The following is a 20151-nucleotide window of genomic DNA, read 5'->3' on the forward strand; positions in this document are numbered from 1 at the left end:
CTCTACCTAGCAAATCAACCATGCAAACATAGTGCTCTATTCTAGGCACAATATCATATTCCTCGATCCATCGATCCTTTTGAAGTATTCAAACCCCTCATTAACCTTACCACTATGACTAGAAGCATATATAAGATCCCAACAAAAGTGATCCCACTAGGCACCAATTCCTCTCTCTCCATCTCCTGGAAATGCTCAAACGTTTCTTTACCGAATCCATTAACAGCCAATCCAACAATCAAAGAAAAGGATATGTTTGACGTGTGTCAGGTTTCAGTTGCACGTGGTGGTACAATTCAGTGGCTGGTTTTGGATTTTCACTCTCAGCATAATCATGGTATTCCATGTGAAAACATCTGGGCTTTGGATTTGAACAAAAATAGTGTGCATAGGTCATAGGGACTGAAAGGGAAACAGCGGTGTATATAAGGTGCCTGCCCATTTCTAAGTTGGTTAGTGGGATGCCATGCCTCATAGAAAAGGCAAGGATTTGCTTCAGTTTGAACTTGGAAGAGGCACAAATGTGGGAAAGGGCAATGCAGTTTCTTACAATGTAAGGTACTCTATTATCTGAGCAGGTCGTGGGGTTTTGAGGACAGGATGGTTGGTGGGGTGATTTGAGTACATCTTGCTTGTCTGCCGCATATGCTTGCTTAGTTTTTTTTTTTCTTTTTGGAATGACATGTGCTTGCCTGGTTAACTTCTGATAGAAATGTAATGACTGCAAGGATGGAAGGAAGCAGGGCCTCTTAAAAAATGGAAAGACAATCTTGACACCCAACACATCAGTTTTACGCTTTTTTGAATGGTTTTGATAAGATATCAAAATATTCAATTTGATATATATATCAAATTGAAGTCTTTTCAATCCAATAGTATTTAATTTTTATGAAAACACTTACAATGCACTAGCAAATATACACTCGAGTGATGTAAAATTTTATATTTGTTTCAGCTTAGGTAATTGCAAAATTTTCCGGAATCGATGAACAATAACTTAAGGTTCAGTAACTTAAATCACTGCTCGGGTACATATGATTGACATCATGCATCAAAGAATCAAAGCTAGCAAGAGAATGTAGCCTCTTCATTTCTTCCATTAATTCTCCCAATATCTGATACACATCTTCGGAATAGGGGTGGGATCGATCTTCAGCCTTGAATGCATGTACCTCATTCTTCACCTCTATCCAACTCCAACCAGGGACCTTCTTCACCTTCCTCTCCCTCATCAGTCTTGTCACAGAGGCTTTGTCATCCCACCTCTTAAGATGCCCATACATGTTTGAGAGGATAACGTACGTGCAGTGCTCTTCAGGCTCTACCTCTAGCAACTGGCTTGCTACCTGAGCAGCTAACTCAATGTTACCACAAGCCCTACAAGCACCCAATAGAGTTTTCAACACCATTGCATTGGGTTGAAATGGCATTGAATCAATCAAGGCTTTTGCCTCCTCCAGATATCCAGCACGACCAAATAAATCAACCGCACAAGCATAATGCTCCATCCGAGGAGGAATCCCGTAGTCAGATTCCATGGATTTTAGAACACAGCGACCTTGTTCAACCAGTCCAACGTGGCTACATGCGGTCAGAACTGCAACAAAGGTTACATGATCCAGCTTCACCTCTCTCTCTCTCATTATGGAGAAGAGGTCCAGTGCAACATCACCCTGCCCATGTTGTGCATATGCAAACATAATTGAATTCCAAGTAATTGAGCTTTCTTTTGTGGTATCTTCAAAACATTTCCAAGCATCTTCAATAATTCCACACTTGGAGTACATAAAAATCAATGAACTGGCTACAAAATCATTTGAGTCAAAACCTGTCTTAACAGTCAAGAGATGAATCTGTTGGCCTAATTGGAGGATTGCTAAATCTGAGCAGGATCTAAGGACAGCCGAATAGGCATAGTCATCAATTTCCTCCAGTGAAGATCTCATATGCCCAAAGAGTTTCAAAGCATCTTCACTAAACCCCATTTGTGAAAACCCTGTTAAAATGGAATTCCAAGAGACTCGGTCCTTAGACTTCATGGAATGGAACAAGTTTAACGCAGCTTCCATGGATTTATTATTCAATTTGAGATACATAGTTATTAATGCATTGCAGATAGTCACTGATTCTTCCAGTCCCCTCTTTATCACCAATGCGTGGAAGGATTTCCCATAATTTTTATGCGCTGCTGCAAAACAAGCACTTATGACACAGGTATAGGTATAGATGTCGGGCTCGAAGCCAAACCCTTGCATCTCCAAGAAAAGATTAAATGCATCCTCATCATTATCATGAACTAGGTAAGCTACTAGCATGGAATTCCAGGTAACCAAATCTCGGGTACCAACAGCACCATCAAACACCCTTTTAGCATCTTCTAACAAACCACATTCTGAATATGCAGTGAGTGTAGCATTACATAAAGCATTGTAGAACTCAAGGCCATGTTTAATAATCTTACAGTGAAGCTGCATCGTCAACTTATAGAACTTGTCACCATCAAGCAATGTCAAAAGCGGAGCAAATGTGCCATCTTCAATCCTAACACCTTCCTTCTGCATACAATCTAATAGCCAAAATGCAGTGTCGCGGTCTCCGACTTGCACAAAGCCATCAATGAGTGCATTCCACGAGACAAAATTACGCACTGGCATGCCTTGAAACACATCATACGCATCTTCAACTCTCTCACACTTGGCATACATGTCCAATAAAGCGCTACCCGCATAAACACTCTGCTCATAACCAATCTTAACAATCAAGGAATGCACTTGTTGCCCAAGATCATGTCGACAGGCGTGAGCTACCCCTTTTAGTATACTTCCAAAGGTATAACCATCAGCTTGAAAGCCACGTCTTTTCATGGATTTTAGAAACTCCCAAGCAGCACCCAAGTTCCCAGACTCTACATAGCCAGTGATCATGGTGTTCCAGGTAACGGTGTCTTTGTGGGGCATTTCGTCGAACAGTTTGCATGCAAGATTTAAGTCTCCAGAGAAACATTTTGAATAGCGAAAGAGGATGTTGTTGGCAACGTAAATGTGGGAAATAATACCTGATTTGAAGGCCTGGCAATGGGTTAAGAAAACGTTGTACAAAGCATGTCTTGAGCTCTCAACCACTGAATTCAACGGCCTCATTCATCCTCTCTCTCTGTTACAATGACGAGCTTGGCTGATGATGCCGAGATGCCGAAGGTCTCGTGGGTTAGTTGTTATTTTAGAACCACTACATGGGCCTCGGCCCAATAATTGTAAATTTGCCAACTTGGTCCGTGAATTGGCGAAGCCCGCCCGTATTAGTGAAACTTGATCAAGCAGAAACGCAGTTTACCATCTCTCCGCAAGTACCAGCCATAAAGATGAAGCTTTGATTGTTTCATCCATTCCATTTTTCAATATTGAGAAAAGCGCTGTATCTCACTCAAATCGCTTATGTGACTCTAAGGTGTTATGCCTTCCCACAACCATCAGTTTTCAAGCAGTTGTCAGATGAACCCCTTTGCTTTTCCTGCGTTTTACTATTCATTTTCGTCCTGAAGAATGGATGCATTGTCCTCACACCTACCTCCCAGTTGTATGTGATGGATGGATGCACTTGTTGTAGTCTCTCATTCTGCCAAGGGGTTTGTGGCATATGGATGTAATATGTCAATTGTTGGTGGTTCGTATGCTTCATCATAAGGGCAGTAGGATGGTACAGAAGCAAGTCATCACAGGCAAATTATTTCCGAGTTATCAATCTTAAACATGATAATATTATGAGTTCGACGAGCAACAATCCAAAACCATCTCTGAAAATCCACTTCAGTTGAGATCCCAACACTGATATTGGCAAGGAAAATGCTCGCAGACATATCCCATCAGAATTCAGTAGAAAAAATTCAATGGCGCAACAGGCCACACCTCTTCCTCTTCCTCTTCCTAGCTATATAACACCATCTATCTATAAATAGTAGAAAAAAGAAAAAACAAGAAGAAGCCCGTGATATTCAACTCCGACGTACTGAAAACAGAATCAAGAGCTTTCCTTCTGCTTCTTTCCATTCATGCCGCTTCATCATGCTTATACTCGGAGCTTTTCTTTCACTTCTTTTTTCCGAGTTGTTTCGCACAACAAAGTTAGGGAAAATGATTTCTTCGTTGTAGTATTGCCGCAAACAACTCAATTGACACCCTCTGCCTATCATTGCACAAAGCTTTTGCTTATTTCACCAGCTGCACAATTGTCTCTGCATTCGGGAATTCTGGGAGGATTTGCCAGTACCCTTGTCTTTGTAAGTGCTTCTGGATGCAATACTCCTCCTCTGCTCCCCTGGAGCTACTGCTACAGCATGTCTTCTCTGCTTGTTTAGAATTTTGTTCAGATCAGCATCATTTTCATTTACGCACTCATTATCCTCTTCCTGGAAAATGAAACTGCTATGAGAGCTTTGCACATTTAAGAATAAATATGTTCTTACGACGATTTTAAAGTGTATTTTTGTCTTTCTAAACCAGGAAGGAAGGAAGAGATAACCAAATGTTAAAATGTGGTATTTCGAGGGCAAGCTTTAAAATTGCGAAGTCATCTTTTAGATGCAAGCCTTTCTTAGCATCGATGTCAATTGTCATGTACCGACTATAGGAAATGATCACTGCAATGATTTCAATGAATATTTTCCACACACATTTTTATTAATATGAGGTTGATCTTATATATAGTCATTGAAATCTGTTTTAGGAAGAATGAAATTGTTTAGGCTTAAACTTTGCTACTGCTACATTGTACAGTTGTGAGAGTGATAATGATAGAAGATTCAGAACAATTCAAGGCTAGATAAACTTTATTGCTTTTTGATCGAGATTCTTGCTACATTCCTTTATATGCCCTTGCAAGATTGAGCTTCCATGAGTAAGATCAATCTTGTTCCTGGGTAGTGGCTGTCAGTAAGTTAGCTAGGATCTTCAGTATGAACGTGTCTGACTTGCAAAATACCTAATTAAACTATGTCATGTACAAAATGAAGATCTATTTGAATGTGTTTCATGCAAGAATGATTTGCTGCCACATAGGAGATGAGGTGTTGATGTGAATTTGAAACCTAGTTCATGGAAGAGATTAAGGAGCCACATTGTTTCTGATGTTGCGTTAGCAAGTGTACAATATTCTGCCTCAGTTGAGGATCTTGCAACAACTCTTTGCTTCTTTGAGCTCCAAGATATAGGAGTTGAACCCAAGAAGCTTACATATGCAGATTTGGAAGTGTGATCATCAATATTGCCTGCCCAATCTGCATCAGAAAAGGTTCTTAAAGCAGGAATACCATCTTTAACGATTGTATGCCATGGAAAATGGTCGGTTTTAAATATCGAAAAAGCCTTTTTCTTGTTATCTAGTGACTTTGGGTTGGACTGTGTATAAAATGAGAGAGTTTGTTTACTGCAAATAGGATATTGAAGGCTGCCAATAACTCTGCGAAACTCTGAAACTCTGTGCTGTCCACAGAAGCAGTGCCATCAACTAATTGAAGAGAATGACTCGTGGAAATTGGAGTAGAAACATCCTTTGCACCACTCATGTTAGTGGTGGATAGGACATCATATGCATATTTATGTTGTGATAAAAATAACCCTACTTGAGTGGGCACAACCTCAATACCTAGAAAAAGAATACACAAGAGAAGATCCATGTCCTTGAGAGAAAAACTCTCACCCAGGTTTCTTAACAAATATTGAATGATTGCTTGTAATGACAAGATCATCAATATAAACCAGTCAAAAACAAGTGATGAAGTCTCGGTCGGAGATGAATAGTGATGGATTTGCCTTGGGATTCTAAAAACCAAGTTGTAGAATTGCAGTTTTGAGAGCTGTATACCAAACCCGGGAAGATTACTTTTCACAATCTGCAAACATGATTAGGCCTAGACACATCTTTAAAACATGGGGGTTGCAACTTGTATACTTCTTCAGTTAGTTCATGAATTAAAAAAGCGTTGCGAGCATCAATTTTCCTCAACCGCCATCAATTCATAACAGCAATAGTAAGAACATCTCTAACGGTGGCAGGTTGGACTACAGGGCTAGATGTTTCTTTGTAATCAAGTCATGGTCTTTGATTGTAGCCCTGGGAAACAAGACAGGCTTTGAACCTATCCACTGACCCATTAGCTTTTCTCGTCACCCTAAATACCCACTTATAACCTCCCGAATTGCAATTTAAAAGAGAGGGAAGTATGTCCCATGTTCCATAAGAGGAGTAAGCTCAATGGACATGGACTCATGCTGTCACGACCCGAGTCCCGGATCCATGACCGGCACATAGGCAAGGTTCCCCTCCAAGGTTCCATACCTATGCGAACCCAAACTTACACACAACTTATCCTAACTCAATCAGAGTTCAACGCAGCATTAATAACAAAATCAACTTCATAATATAATTGAATTGTCTTAATACAAAAGTTTATAAAAGTTCAGAGTTTTGGAGCACTAACTAGACATAAAGGAAAGGTACAAATTACTACCAAAAGAGCAGGTTCTGAAGGTCCAACAAAATGACCTGCTATCAAGCTATAAGCCTGAAAAGGATAAATAATGAGATGGTGAGTTCAACAACTCAGTGAGTAGATAACGTTCAATATACACACACGAGGTAATACAGCAATGAGAAATATATATACAAGTATGGATTTAGGTTCTTATGGAAGTGTTCTCAAATTGGCCATAACAAGAAGATCATATGGTAAAACTCGTCAGAAAATCAAAATGCAATGAGCATGAGGCTCCGTACTGTGGGATGATCAGTCCACACAGGTTGGTGACTCCCCCGACCAACTAGGGTTCAGATACGATGTGCACAAAGACTAACACTACCCTGTTAGCATGGGTATTCTGACTTACATACCATAGATTCATAATCATAATCTAACAAACATATTCATATCTCAAAACTCAACTCATGACATCAATCAAATGAGGAGCTATCAATTCAGAAGTCAATTCAAAATATATGTTGGTTCATATCAAGAATTCAGATTCAACAATTGATCATGCTTTATCAAAACAAGGATAATAATTAACATATATATTATCAAGAAGCATGATCCAATTCATATTAGCAAATCAAATATTTATAATATTTCTCATGCATATGGAAAATTATCCACTCACCTGACTCGAAAGCAACAAAACTCAAAGCTGATATCGAAGAAAATCCTACTGACGTCCCGCCGGTAGAATATCAGAATTATCTGAATGTAAAGGAGACATATTTAAGAATGACTCAAAAGAATATATATAACCTATTTAATACACTTATCTAAGGGTGTATTCCATAACCCTAAATGTTTTTGAACTAACTAGTTATCTTTCCTAAAAACCCAACATTTAACGGTTTTTCCGAAATCTAATCCATAATAAAACAATTAATAAAATTGGTAATAATTCACTAAATAACCCTCAATTATTCATCAAACTAATCTGAAAAAGATAATAGTACAGCTAGGGACTAATCTGGAATTTATCATATTTTTAAGGGTCAAATTGCAACTTTTGTCAAATTGGAGGACCAAACTAAAATTTATCATAAATCCATGAATATACTGAAATTATGTCCATAATTCATCCTCATTTCTGTCCAGATCATCTCATTATACTCCAGGGACCATTCTGGAATTTTACCAAATTTTTAGGATCAAATTGTAATTTTTGTCAAATTGGAGGACCAAATTGAAAGTGTTAAATTCTCTTATCTATACAGTAATTCTGTCCATAATTCATATGTTATTCTGTTCAGAATCTCGGAATAGGCTCCAGGGACCATTCTGCAAATTTTCCAAAGTTTGGGGACTAAACTGTAATTTTCCAAAATTGAGGGACCAAATTGAATTTTCGTCATCTTCAACCTCCAACTCAGAATTCTCACAGGTTACCCACTGTTCTTGCCAAATTTCTAACTCAACATTCACCATTTACACAATTCATAACTCAAAATCATCATCTCTCAATTCAATCTCTCAAAATCAACCAAATAATCAAATACCCACAACAATTAACTCTATAACATTCAACTTAATTCATCAATTAACCCAAAACACAAATTTTCAAAACCCTAACATTTATCAAAACCAAAATTAAAAGCTCAATAATACAAATTTATACATTTAACAACTTAAATCTTACCTTTAAACTTATTTCCTCCAACTCCTTTTCTTTTTCCCTTATTTTCCCCTCTTTTCTCTTCTTCTTCTTCTTCCTCCCTTCTCTCTCACGGTTTGTTCTTAAATTTCAGATCTCTTCTTTTGTTTTTTTTTTTTTTTCCTTCTCACTATTTATATTTATCAACTATTTATTCAATTACTACTATACCCCTCATTTAATTCATTCTAACCTTTAAGCCTTCAAGGGCTTTATTGTATTTTCCAACCCCTTTAATACAAAACATCACAATCTCCCCACCTTATAAAAGTTTCGTCCTCGAAACTTAATAAAAAAGATTGAATACTTACCGAGATTATCGAAAAGATGAGGATACTCCTCACGCATCTTATCCTCGAGCTCCCAGGTCGCTTCCTCACGTGAATGACCTTTCCATTTCACTTTCACTGAAGCTATATCCTTCGACCTAAGCTTCCTCACTTGTCGGTCGACTATAGCTTCTGGTTGCACCTCATAAACCATATCATCCCTCAATTCAATGGGATAAACCTCTAATACATGCGATGGATCTGACATATACTTCCTTAGCATGGAAACATGAAATACCGGATGAATAGCAGACAAGTTTGGTGGTAATGCTAACCTATAAGCAACCACCCCAACTCTCTCCAGAATCTCATACGGTCCAATGAATCGAGGACTCAACTTGCCTTTCTTCCCAAACCTGAATACTCCTTTTGTCGGTGATACTTTTAAGAACACACAATCACCCACTGAAAACTCTAAGTCACGCCTTCTTCTATCCGCGTAACTTTTTTGTCTACTCTGAGCTGTTTGAAGCTTCTTTCTAATTACCTCTATCTTCTCTGAGGTAATCTGAATCAACTCCGGTCCCATTAGCCTCTTCTCACCAACCTCAAACCAACAAACCGGTGATCTACACTTCCGACCATACAAAGCCTCATAAGGTGCCATCTCTATGCTAGCCTGATAACTGTTGTTGTAAGCAAATTCCACTAATGGTAGGAACTTACTCCAACCAACTCCAAAATCCATGACACAAGCCCTCAGCATATCCTCCAAGATCTGAATAGTCCTCTCAGATTGACCATCTGTCTGAGGGTGAAAAGCTGTACTCAACTGCACTTTAGTACCCATAGCTTCTTGGAATTTCACCCAAAACCGCGATGTAAACTGTGGACCTCTATCAAACACTATTGAGATTGGCACTCCATGCAACCGTACAATCTCACTAATAAACAATTCTGCCAACTTTGCATATCCATAAGTAATCTTAACTGGCAGAAAATGGGCTGATTTTGTCAACCTGTCAACAATCACCCATATTGAATCATAACCCTCCTGACTCCTAGGCAATCCTGTCACAAAGTCCATTGTGATCCTTTCCCACTTCCATTCTGGAATCAACAATGGTTGCAACAATCCAGGAGGTTTTTGGTGTTCACCCTTTACCCTCTGACAGGTCAAACACCTAGAAACAAAATCTGCTACATCAGCTTTCATCCTATTCCACCAATAACACACCTTAAGGTCTTTATACATCTTGGTGGAACCTGGATGCATTGTGTAAACTGTCTGATGTGCCTCTACCATCAATTCTCTCCTCAGATCATCTACATCAGGTACACAAAGTCTATCCCTATATCTCAGCACATCATCATCACCTATCACAAAACCTGCAGCTTTACCCTGCTCAACCTCATTTCTAATCCTGAGTAGTGAATCATCTTTCTTCTGAGCTGCTTTTATCTTATCAAACAAATCTGACTTAACCTGAAAATGAGCAACCATTGCTCCAGCTTCACTAAGATCAAATCTGACTCCTTCATCCACCAACTCATGCAGCTCCCTAATCAGAGGTCTTCGTACCTCCTGAATATGAGCTAAGCTCCCTGATGATTTTCTACTCAAAGCATCGGCAACTACATTTGCCTTACCTGGGTGGTAATGTATGGTACAATCATAATCCTTCAGCAGTTCCATCCATCTCCTCTGCCTCAGGTTTAGATCTCTCTGCTGAAAGATATATTTCAAACTCTTGTGATCTGTGAAGATCTCACAAGTTTCACCATACAAGTAGTGCCTCCAAATCTTCAAGGCAAAAATTACAGCCGCCATCTCTAAATCATGTGTAGGATAGTTCTGTTCATGCTTCTTCAGCTGCCATGAAGCATAGGCAATAACCTTGCCATGCTGCATTAGAACACATCCTAACCCCACTCTCGAAGCATCACAATACACTGTGTAACCACCAGAACCTGATGGTACTGCCAGAATAGGCGCTGTAGTCAATCTCTCTTTCAACTCTAAGAAACTTTTCTCACAAGCTTCAGACCACTGAAACTTAACATTTTTCTGCGTTAACTTAGTCAATGGTGCAGAAATCCGAGAAAAGTTCTCCACAAACCTCCGATAATAGCCGGCCAACCCTAAGAAACTTCTTATCTCTGTCGCCGAAGTAGGCCTAAGCCACTGCTTAACTGCCTCAATCTTTTGAGGATCAACCTCAATCCCATTCCTTGACACTACATGCCCAAGAAATGCTACACTCTCCAACCAAAACTCACTCTTTGAGAACTTGCCATACAACTGATGATCTCGCAAAGTTTGAAGCACCATTCTCAAGTGCTGCTCATGCTCCTCCCTAGACCTCGAATACACCAAAATATCATCAATAAAAACTATCACAAATCGATCAATAAACTGGCCAAACACTCTATTCATCAAATCCATAAAAGCTGCTGGTGCATTCGTCAACCCAAAAGACATCACTAAGAACTCATAATGACCATACCGAGTTCTGAAAGCTGTTTTTAAAATGTCCTCATCTCTTATCCTCAACTGATGATACCCAGATCGAAGATCGATCTTAGAAAAGAATTGAGCTCCCTGCAATTGGTCAAACAAATCATCTATGCGAGGGAGTGGGTATCTATTTCGAACTGTCACCCGATTCAGTTGCCTATAATCTATACACAACCTCAATGACCCATCTTTCTTCTTCACAAACAACACTGGGGCTCCCCAAGGGGACACACTTGGTCGGATAAACTTTTTATCCAACAAATCCTGCAGTTGCTCCTTTAGCTCCCTCAATTCTGCTGGTGCCATCCTATATGGTGCCATTGATATTGGTTCAGTACCCGGAACCAAATCAATACAAAACTCAATTTCCCTATACGGAGGCAATCCAGGTAAGTCATCGGGAAAGACATCAATAAACTCCCTAACTATAGGGACTTGGTCTAATTGGGGAACTTCTTTCTCTACATCCACTATATATGCTAGGTAGCACTGTATCCCTTTTCTAGCCATTTTCCTCGAGATAGCTGACAACATAATTGATGGAGACCCAATCTTATCTCCTTGAAATACCAACCCAACTTCTTCATCTAGATCAAATATTATTTTCTTACCCCAACAATTTACTGAAGCCCTATGCTTTGCCAACCAATCCATTCCCAAAATCACATCAAAATCAACCATATCTAAGACATTTAAGTCTCCCATAAAGATCTTATCTCCAATCTCTATTTCACAATCCAGATACACATACTTCACTAATATTAATTCATCTAAGGGAGTGGAGACTGAAATCGGGGATTTTAACAAGGTTGGTTGTTTATCTAACCTCATGGCAAAATATGGAGACACAAATGAATGGGTTGCACCCGTATCAAACAAAACTTTTGCTTCAAAAGAGCAAACAGGAAGAATACCTGAAACAACTGTGTTGGATGCCTGAGCATCCTGCTGAGTCAAGGCAAAAACTCTGGCATGCCCCTGACCCTGCTGTATCTGACCTCTATCACCTGCACCCCGACCTCTCTGACCACGGCCACCAAAACCTCTACCCCCATGAGCCACAGACTGGCTCGTCGATGGTGCCTGAATAGAATGCTGGACTGAAGCAGATAACCCCGAAGCTGACAACTGTCTCCTCGGGCACTCTCTGATCTTATGACCTATCTGGCCACAACTAAAACAAGCCCCAGTCCTTCTGTAGCACTCTGCACTAGTATGACTTCCTCCACAATGCTGACATGAAGAACTATCACTAGGTGAAACAAATGAACTACGAGGTGCAGTCTGAACTAAACTCTGAGTACCACTACTGCCACTCTGACCGCCTGAGCCACTAACTGACGGTCTCTGTCTAAACCTCCTCTGAACCCATGAGCCCTGACGGCCACTTCGTCCCCTAGACGGACCTGCACTTAATCCCTGTTGCCTAAAAGACTGACCCTCTTCTCTAGGCCTCTTAGACTGGCCTGCAATCATGTCCTCTAATTCTCGCGCCTCTATCAATCTGGCGCTGTCAACAGCTGAGGAGTATGATGGAAACACCTGTGACACCATCACCAAATACATAGAGGATTTGAGTCCTCTAATAAACCTCTTCACCCTCCACTCCTCAGTGGGTAGAAGATGCTCTGCATACCTAGACAGCTGAGTAAACTTCAGATCATACTCATCCACTGTCATGCTCCCCTGAGATAGCCTCTCAAACTCATAAAGTCGAGCATCCCTGACGCTCTGAGGGAGAAACCTGTCTAAGAACATGGAGTTAAACTCCTTCCATGTCCACTGAGCCTCTACTGGTCTTGCTCTTTTTCTAGACTCAAACCAAGAGATTGCCACATCTCCTTCCAACCTGAACGATGCCAAACTCACAGCTCGGTGGTCTGTACATCCCAAAGCTTCACACCGTCGCCAAATATCATCTAGGAACCTCTGAGGATCCTCTGAACTGTCCATCCCAGTAAAAATAGGAGGTGCCAACTTCATGAAGTCATTCAACGGCACATTAACTCCCTGAACAGTGTGAGATGTCGAGGGTACATCTCTATCCCTCCTTCTATCTCTCTCCATAGAAAACTCTATCCAGGTCCGCACAACCTGGCTAAGTTGCTGAAACTCTGTAACAGGTTCAGGGTCAGCTACCCCCACATCTGTTTCATCAACCATATCTTCCTCTTCTATCTCCTGAGGCTCTTCCTCTACTGGTGGAGGTACCTCCTCAACATGTTGAGGCACGGGTGCACCGCGCCTCCTTCTTTGCCTTGCAGTTCTCAACCGCACAATAGGGACATCATCCTGATCATCCTCTACTCTAACAGTATCAGCTATTCGTCTATTCCTCGGCATTTCCTAAAATAAAAAAAATGAGAGCACTCAAGTCATGCTAGAACAATAGCATGATAATTATCACAGAATTATAGGAAAGCATATCTATCACAAGGAAGAAGACATGCTTAATGACAATTCAGAATTTCAAAGACAACAAACAAGACAACACGGATCCTAATGCTCCATTTATTATGAATTTAATTATATTATTGTTTCTTTAACCTAAAGCTCTGATACCAAGTTTGTCACGACCCGAGTCCCGGATCCATGACCGGCACATAGGCAAGGTTCCCCTCCAAGGTTCCATACCTATGCGAACCCAAACTTACACACAACTTATCCTAACTCAATCAGAGTTCAACGCAGCATTAATAACAAAATCAACTTCATAATATAATTGAATTGTCTTAATACAAAAGTTTATAAAAGTTCAGAGTTTTGGAGCACTAACTAGACATAAAGGAAAGGTACAAATTACTACCAAAAGAGCAGGTTCTGAAGGTCCAACAAAATGACCTGCTATCAAGCTATAAGCCTGAAAAGGATAAATAATGAGATGGTGAGTTCAACAACTCAGTGAGTAGATAACGTTCAATATACACACACGAGGTAATACAGCAATGAGAAATATGTTCAACAACTCAGTGAGTAGATAACGTTCAATACACACACACGAGGTAATACAGCAATGAGAAATATATATACAAGTATGGATTTAGGTTCTTATGGAAGTGTTCTCAAATTGGCCATAACAAGAAGATCATATGGTAAAACTCGTCAGAAAATCAAAATGCAATGAGCATGAGGCTCCGTACTGTGGGATGATCAGTCCACACAGGTTGGTGACTCCCCCGACCAACTAGGGTTCAGATACGATGTGCACAAAGACTAACACTACCCTGTTAGCATGGGTATTCTGACTTACATACCATAGATTCATAATCATAATCTAACAAACATATTCATATCTCAAAACTCAACTCATGACATCAATCAAATGAGGAGCTATCAATTCAGAAGTCAATTCAAAATATATGTTGGTTCATATCAAGAATTCAGATTCAACAATTGATCATGCTTTATCAAAACAAGGATAATAATTAACATATATATTATCAAGAAGCATGATCCAATTCATATTAGCAAATCAAATATTTATAATATTTCTCATGCATATGGAAAATTATCCACTCACCTGACTCGAAAGCAACAAAACTCAAAGCTGATATCGAAGAAAATCCTACTGACGTCCCGCCGGTAGAATATCAGAATTATCTGAATGTAAAGGAGACATATTTAAGAATGACTCAAAAGAATATATATAACCTATTTAATACACTTATCTAAGGGTGTATTCCATAACCCTAAATGTTTTTGAACTAACTAGTTATCTTTCCTAAAAACCCAACATTTAACGGTTTTTCCGAAATCTAATCCATAATAAAACAATTAATAAAATTGGTAATAATTCACTAAATAACCCTCAATTATTCATCAAACTAATCTGAAAAAGATAATAGTACAGCTAGGGACTAATCTGGAATTTATCATATTTTTAAGGGTCAAATTGCAACTTTTGTCAAATTGGAGGACCAAACTAAAATTTATCATAAATCCATGAATATACTGAAATTATGTCCATAATTCATCCTCATTTCTGTCCAGATCATCTCATTATACTCCAGGGACCATTCTGGAATTTTACCAAATTTTTAGGATCAAATTGTAATTTTTGTCAAATTGGAGGACCAAATTGAAAGTGTTAAATTCTCTTATCTATACAGTAATTCTGTCCATAATTCATATGTTATTCTGTTCAGAATCTCGGAATAGGCTCCAGGGACCATTCTGCAAATTTTCCAAAGTTTGGGGACTAAACTGTAATTTTCCAAAATTGAGGGACCAAATTGAATTTTCGTCATCTTCAACCTCCAACTCAGAATTCTCACAGGTTACCCACTGTTCTTGCCAAATTTCTAACTCAACATTCACCATTTACACAATTCATAACTCAAAATCATCATCTCTCAATTCAATCTCTCAAAATCAACCAAATAATCAAATACCCACAACAATTAACTCTATAACATTCAACTTAATTCATCAATTAACCCAAAACACAAATTTTCAAAACCCTAACATTTATCAAAACCAAAATTAAAAGCTCAATAATACAAATTTATACATTTAACAACTTAAATCTTACCTTTAAACTTATTTCCTCCAACTCCTTTTCTTTTTCCCTTATTTTCCCCTCTTTTCTCTTCTTCTTCTTCTTCCTCCCTTCTCTCTCACGGTTTGTTCTTAAATTTCAGATCTCTTCTTTTGTTTTTTTTTTTTTTTCCTTCTCACTATTTATATTTATCAACTATTTATTCAATTACTACTATACCCCTCATTTAATTCATTCTAACCTTTAAGCCTTCAAGGGCTTTATTGTATTTTCCAACCCCTTTAATACAAAACATCACACATGCCAACGAGGATGAGATATTGCCTGCCTCATACTAGTTGGTTCAATGGTCTGGGGAAGGAGATGATTGAGATTAGTATCGGTGGCTTGTTAGAGGTTAAATGCTCTGATACCATATAGGAAATGATCACTGCAATGATTTCAATGAATATTTTCCACGCACACTTTTATTAATGCAAGGTTGATCTTATATATACAGTCATTGAAATCTGTTTTAGGAAGAATGAAATTGTTTAGGCTAAAACTTTGCTGCTGCTACATTGTACAGCTTTGAGAGTAAATTCCAAGATGATGATGATGGAAGATTCAGCACAATGCAAGGCTAGATATGCTCTGTTGCTTCTTGATGGGATTCTTGCTACCTTCCATTACACCAATCATCAACTTTTTTTGAGTTTTAACAATTAAAACAAGGCAAAAGAAAAGAAACTTAAGGGATATATGGTGATCATGAGACCATCTAAATATTGCGGTCTTGATATCTATTAACATGGTTGTTGTTAAATGCACAGACAAAAAATCACACAATAGATGAAAGCTGGATGTTTAAGACGCAAGAAATTAACAATGAATCGTTCAATCTTCATTAGGCTCTTGCTCTGGTTTATATAGAAGTACCGAGCAGAGAAAACAAGGGGAAAAGCTTGACATGCTATACGCATGTGAGCTGGAATGGAAATAATAGAAACAAATTGAAAACCAATTACTAATAACAGAAATAGCTAACTAAACAAACTGTGACTGAAATACCCTTTCAAACCCTCCCTTAAGCCTAATTGCTGCAGCAACAATTAGCTTAAGTCTGCAAGATCACAAACCCCAAGTGAATTTCGAAGCCTCTGAAAATCTTCAGCCTTTAAGGGCTTAGTCATTATATCAGCCAATTGATCCCTACTTCCACAGTGCACCAAGTCGATCAGCCCTTCTTTAGTGAGATTTCTCAAGAAGTGATATCTCACATCTATGTGTTTACTACGTCCATGCATCACGGGATTTTTTGAAAGCTTAATTGTGGAACTATTGTCACACCATATGCGAGTGCAATATTCATCATTATACCTCAGCTCCTTTAATATCCTCTTTATCCATATGGCTTGACACGTACACATTGCCGCGGCCACAAATTCAGCTTCAGTTGTGGATAAAGTGACAATTGGTTGCTTCTTTGAACACCATGATACTGCACCAAAATTCAACAGGAAGACATAACCACTTGTACTCTTCCTATCCTCCACATCTCCAGCATAATCGCTGTCTGTATAGACCCGTAATTCACCATTCCCATCCTTTCTATAGTAGATACCATAGCTCACTGTCCCCTTCAAATACCGAAGTGCTCTCTTTATAGTCTGAAGATGTAAGTTAGTGGGTTTTGCCATATACCTGCTTACCAAACATGTGACAAACATCATGTCTGGTCGTGTGGCTGTGAGGTACATCAAACTCCCCACTAACTGTTTGAAATATGTCTCATCTACTGGAGTTCCATCCTTATCTTTGCTGATTTTAACTCCCGGAATAATTGGACTGCTCACTTCGTTACTTTCCAACATCCCAAATTTTATTAGAATCTCCAATGCGTATTTTCGTTGACAAATGAAAATACCATCTTCCCTTTGCACCACCTCAATTCCAAGAAAGAAATGCATATTTCCTAAGTCAGACATGTCAAATTCTTTCAACATTGAACTTTTGAATTCAGCCAACATGTCATAGTCATCACCAGTGAAAATTAGATCATCAACATAAACACTAACAATCACAATCTTACCCCCTTTGCCTTGTTTTGTGAACAATGTTTGCTCACTTTCGCATTTCTGGAATCCTTCCTTAAGAAAGTATGCTTCAATCCGGTGAAACCAAGCTCGCGGAGCCTGTTTTAACCCATACAAGGCTTTGTGCAACCTGTAGACCATCTGCTCCTTTCCTCTCTTTATGTATCCCTTTGGTTGTTCAACGTAAACATTTTCGCATAACTCCCCATGAAGAAAAGCAGACTTCACATCAAATTGGCCTATTTTCCATCCCTTCTGCGCAGCCATGGATATAATCATCCTCACTGTATCCATTCTAGCTACTGGTGCGAATACTTCAGTATAGTCTATACCAGCCTTTTGCGAGTACCCTTTTGCCACCAGGCGCGCCTTGTGTTTTGCAATTTCCCCATCTTCATTGTACTTGGTTTTATAAACCCATTTTACCCTAATCTTTTTGACATCAGCTGGTAAGTCTACTAGTGACCAAGTGTTATTTTTCTCAATGGACTGAATCTCATTGTCCATTGCCCGTACCCACTTCTCTTCTTTCACAGCTTCTTCATAGTAAACTGGATCCTCTGCTGCCATCTGCATGACATACACCTCATCTTCACTCAAACCTTCTCCATCCACATAATCTGTCATCCATGCTGGGGCATGACATGTTCTCCCTTCAGTCTCATCATTACCCCTTTCTATCACAGCAGTAACATCTTCATTTCCTTCTACCTCAACTTCAGCTGCAACTTCAGCTGTAACTTCATTTTCCCTCACACTTTGTTGGCCTTCACTGCTGTTGACTTCTTCACTTTCTTCCCCACTGTCAGTTTCAACAGCCCCTTCATTTTCTCCTTCTTGATGCTCACCCTATTCTAGGTCTAACAGAATCTGTTCCTGGAATTTTTCACCCCAATCCCACTCCTTCTCTTCTTCAAAAGATACATCCCTGCTCACTACCACCCTCTTTTCTATAGGATCATACAACCTATAACCCTTGGTCTCTTCACTGTATCCAAGCAGAATACAAATGAAGCTTCGGTTGTCCAGTTTGCCCCTCTTTTCGTGTGGAATGTGGACATGTGCAACACATCCAAACACACGAAAATGTTCCACAGTAGGTTTCAACCCAGTCCATGCCTCCTGAGGTGTCACCTCTTTCACTGCTGCAGATGGACATCGGTTCAACACATAGCAGCTCCACATTACAGCTTCAGGCCAAAAACTCTTAGGCATCTTCTTGTCTGCCAACAAGCAACGGACCATGTTCATCATGGTTTGGTTCTTCCTTTCAGCCACACCATTTTGTTGTGGCGTGTATGCAGCAGTTAACTGCCTTTTGATTCCATTTTGCTTACAGAAATCAATGAACTCCTTTGAATTAAACTCTCCCCCATTGTCTGTTCTTAAACACTTCAAAGGTAGTTCTTTCTCCTTTTCAACTAGCTTATGAAAAGCTTTGAATTACTGAAATGCTTCACTCTTCTCTACTAACAAATATACCCATGACTTTCTGCTATAATCATCAATAAAACATAGCATATATCTCTTCCCCCCATTAGACCTTGGTGAGATAGGACCACAAATATCTGCATGAATTAACTCTAGTGGTTGTGATGCTCTCCATATGCTTTTCTTAGGGATTATATTCCTACGTTGTTTGCCTACAAAACATTCTGTGCATGTCATACTTGCAACTTTAAAATGGGGAAATCCACGGACCATTCCCTTTTGTTGCAACAGCTGCAATCCCTTGGCACTTAGATGGCCAAATCTCTTGTGCCACAGACGAGGTAAGTCCATGGAATCTACTTGCAAACACCTAGGAACATTTAAAGCTCTCTGCGTCTCAGCCAACAGAATAAACATTCTGTTGGCACTCATCATGGTCTCAATTATAAGTCCCCTTTCAGGGTGATAAATTCTGCAAAATCCACCCTTAAACAAAATCGCTAAACCATTCTCTTGAAGTTGCCCAATGCTCAACAGATTATTAGAGAGTTCAGGAACATGATATACTTCATTCAAAACATGATTCACTCCATTTTTAACCAATATCACATTTCCTTTTCCAATTACCTTCATTCGGTTGTTATTTCCCAACTTGACAGAATGCAGAAAACTAGTGTCTAAGTTGGTAAACATACCTTGTTCCCCACACATATGGTTTGAGCAGCCTGAGTCTAGAAACCAAACATCATTTCGGTTTCTCTTCTGCAACCCAGCATGTACCATTAACAGCCTCTCCTCTTCTGGATTCAATTCTGTGTACCTTGAACCTTTGTTCTCCTCATCAATTCTTCTCTGCAAATTGGCATGTTCTTGGTTCGATTCTGTATAACATGGGTCTTTGTTCCCTAAATCAGCATGTGCCATCAACAACATCTCATCCAGTTGATTCAATTCTGCATAATTGGCTTCTCTGTTCAAACTTGGACATTCATATTGGAAGTGTCCAAGTTTGTGGCATTTGAAGCATTCCACTGTTGCTTTATTGTAAACTTGAGGTCCTCTCCCACGGCCTCTTCCCCTGAAACTACTCCTCCCTCGGTTTCTACTCCCAAATCTATCATCATAAATTCTTAATGCCTGATCATCACCACTTCTGTGCCTTCTAAATTTCTGTTCGTGCACG

General features: G+C 39.3%; 2 protein-coding genes across 2 annotated transcripts; both read right to left on the reverse strand.

Moving 5' to 3' along the window:
- Nucleotides 1-918: 918 nt before the first annotated feature.
- On the reverse strand, nt 919-3180 carry LOC133672942 (putative pentatricopeptide repeat-containing protein At3g25970). Its single transcript, XM_062093515.1, has one exon. It carries the CDS (start codon nt 3138-3140, stop codon nt 1005-1007), a length of 2136 nt encoding a protein of 711 aa, XP_061949499.1. The 5' UTR covers nt 3141-3180; the 3' UTR covers nt 919-1004.
- Nucleotides 3181-6392: 3212 nt separating this feature from the next.
- LOC133673240 (uncharacterized) lies at nt 6393-18782 on the reverse strand. The gene is made up of 5 exons (XM_062093977.1): nt 18462-18782; nt 16559-18386; nt 16287-16429; nt 8163-13310; nt 6393-6559 (listed from the first exon to the last, which is right to left on the reverse strand). The coding sequence occupies exons 1-4, from the start codon at nt 18780-18782 to the stop codon at nt 8424-8426; spliced, it is 7179 nt and encodes a 2392-aa protein (XP_061949961.1). The 3' UTR covers nt 6393-6559; nt 8163-8423.
- Between the last annotated feature and the right edge of the window lie 1369 nt (nt 18783-20151).

This window comes from Populus nigra, chromosome 14 (assembly GCF_951802175.1).
Source record: "Populus nigra chromosome 14, ddPopNigr1.1, whole genome shotgun sequence".
NCBI lineage: Eukaryota > Viridiplantae > Streptophyta > Magnoliopsida > Malpighiales > Salicaceae > Populus > Populus nigra.

Coding starts and splice junctions, on each gene's coding strand:
- LOC133672942 (XM_062093515.1), bottom strand. CDS start 3,140: ATGAGGCCGTTGAATTCAGTGGTTGAGAGCTCAAGACATGCTTTGTAC.
- LOC133673240 (XM_062093977.1), bottom strand. CDS start 18,782: ATGGTCCGTTGCTTGTTGGCAGACAAGAAGATGCCTAAGAGTTTTTGG. Junction 18,387..18,461: donor GGGTGGTAGTGAGCAGGGAT/GTATCTTTTGAA, acceptor GACCTAGAATAG/GGTGAGCATCAAGAAGGAGA. Junction 13,311..16,286: donor ATCCAGCTTTCATCTATTGT/GTGATTTTTTGT, acceptor TTTTTATTTTAG/GAAATGCCGAGGAATAGACG.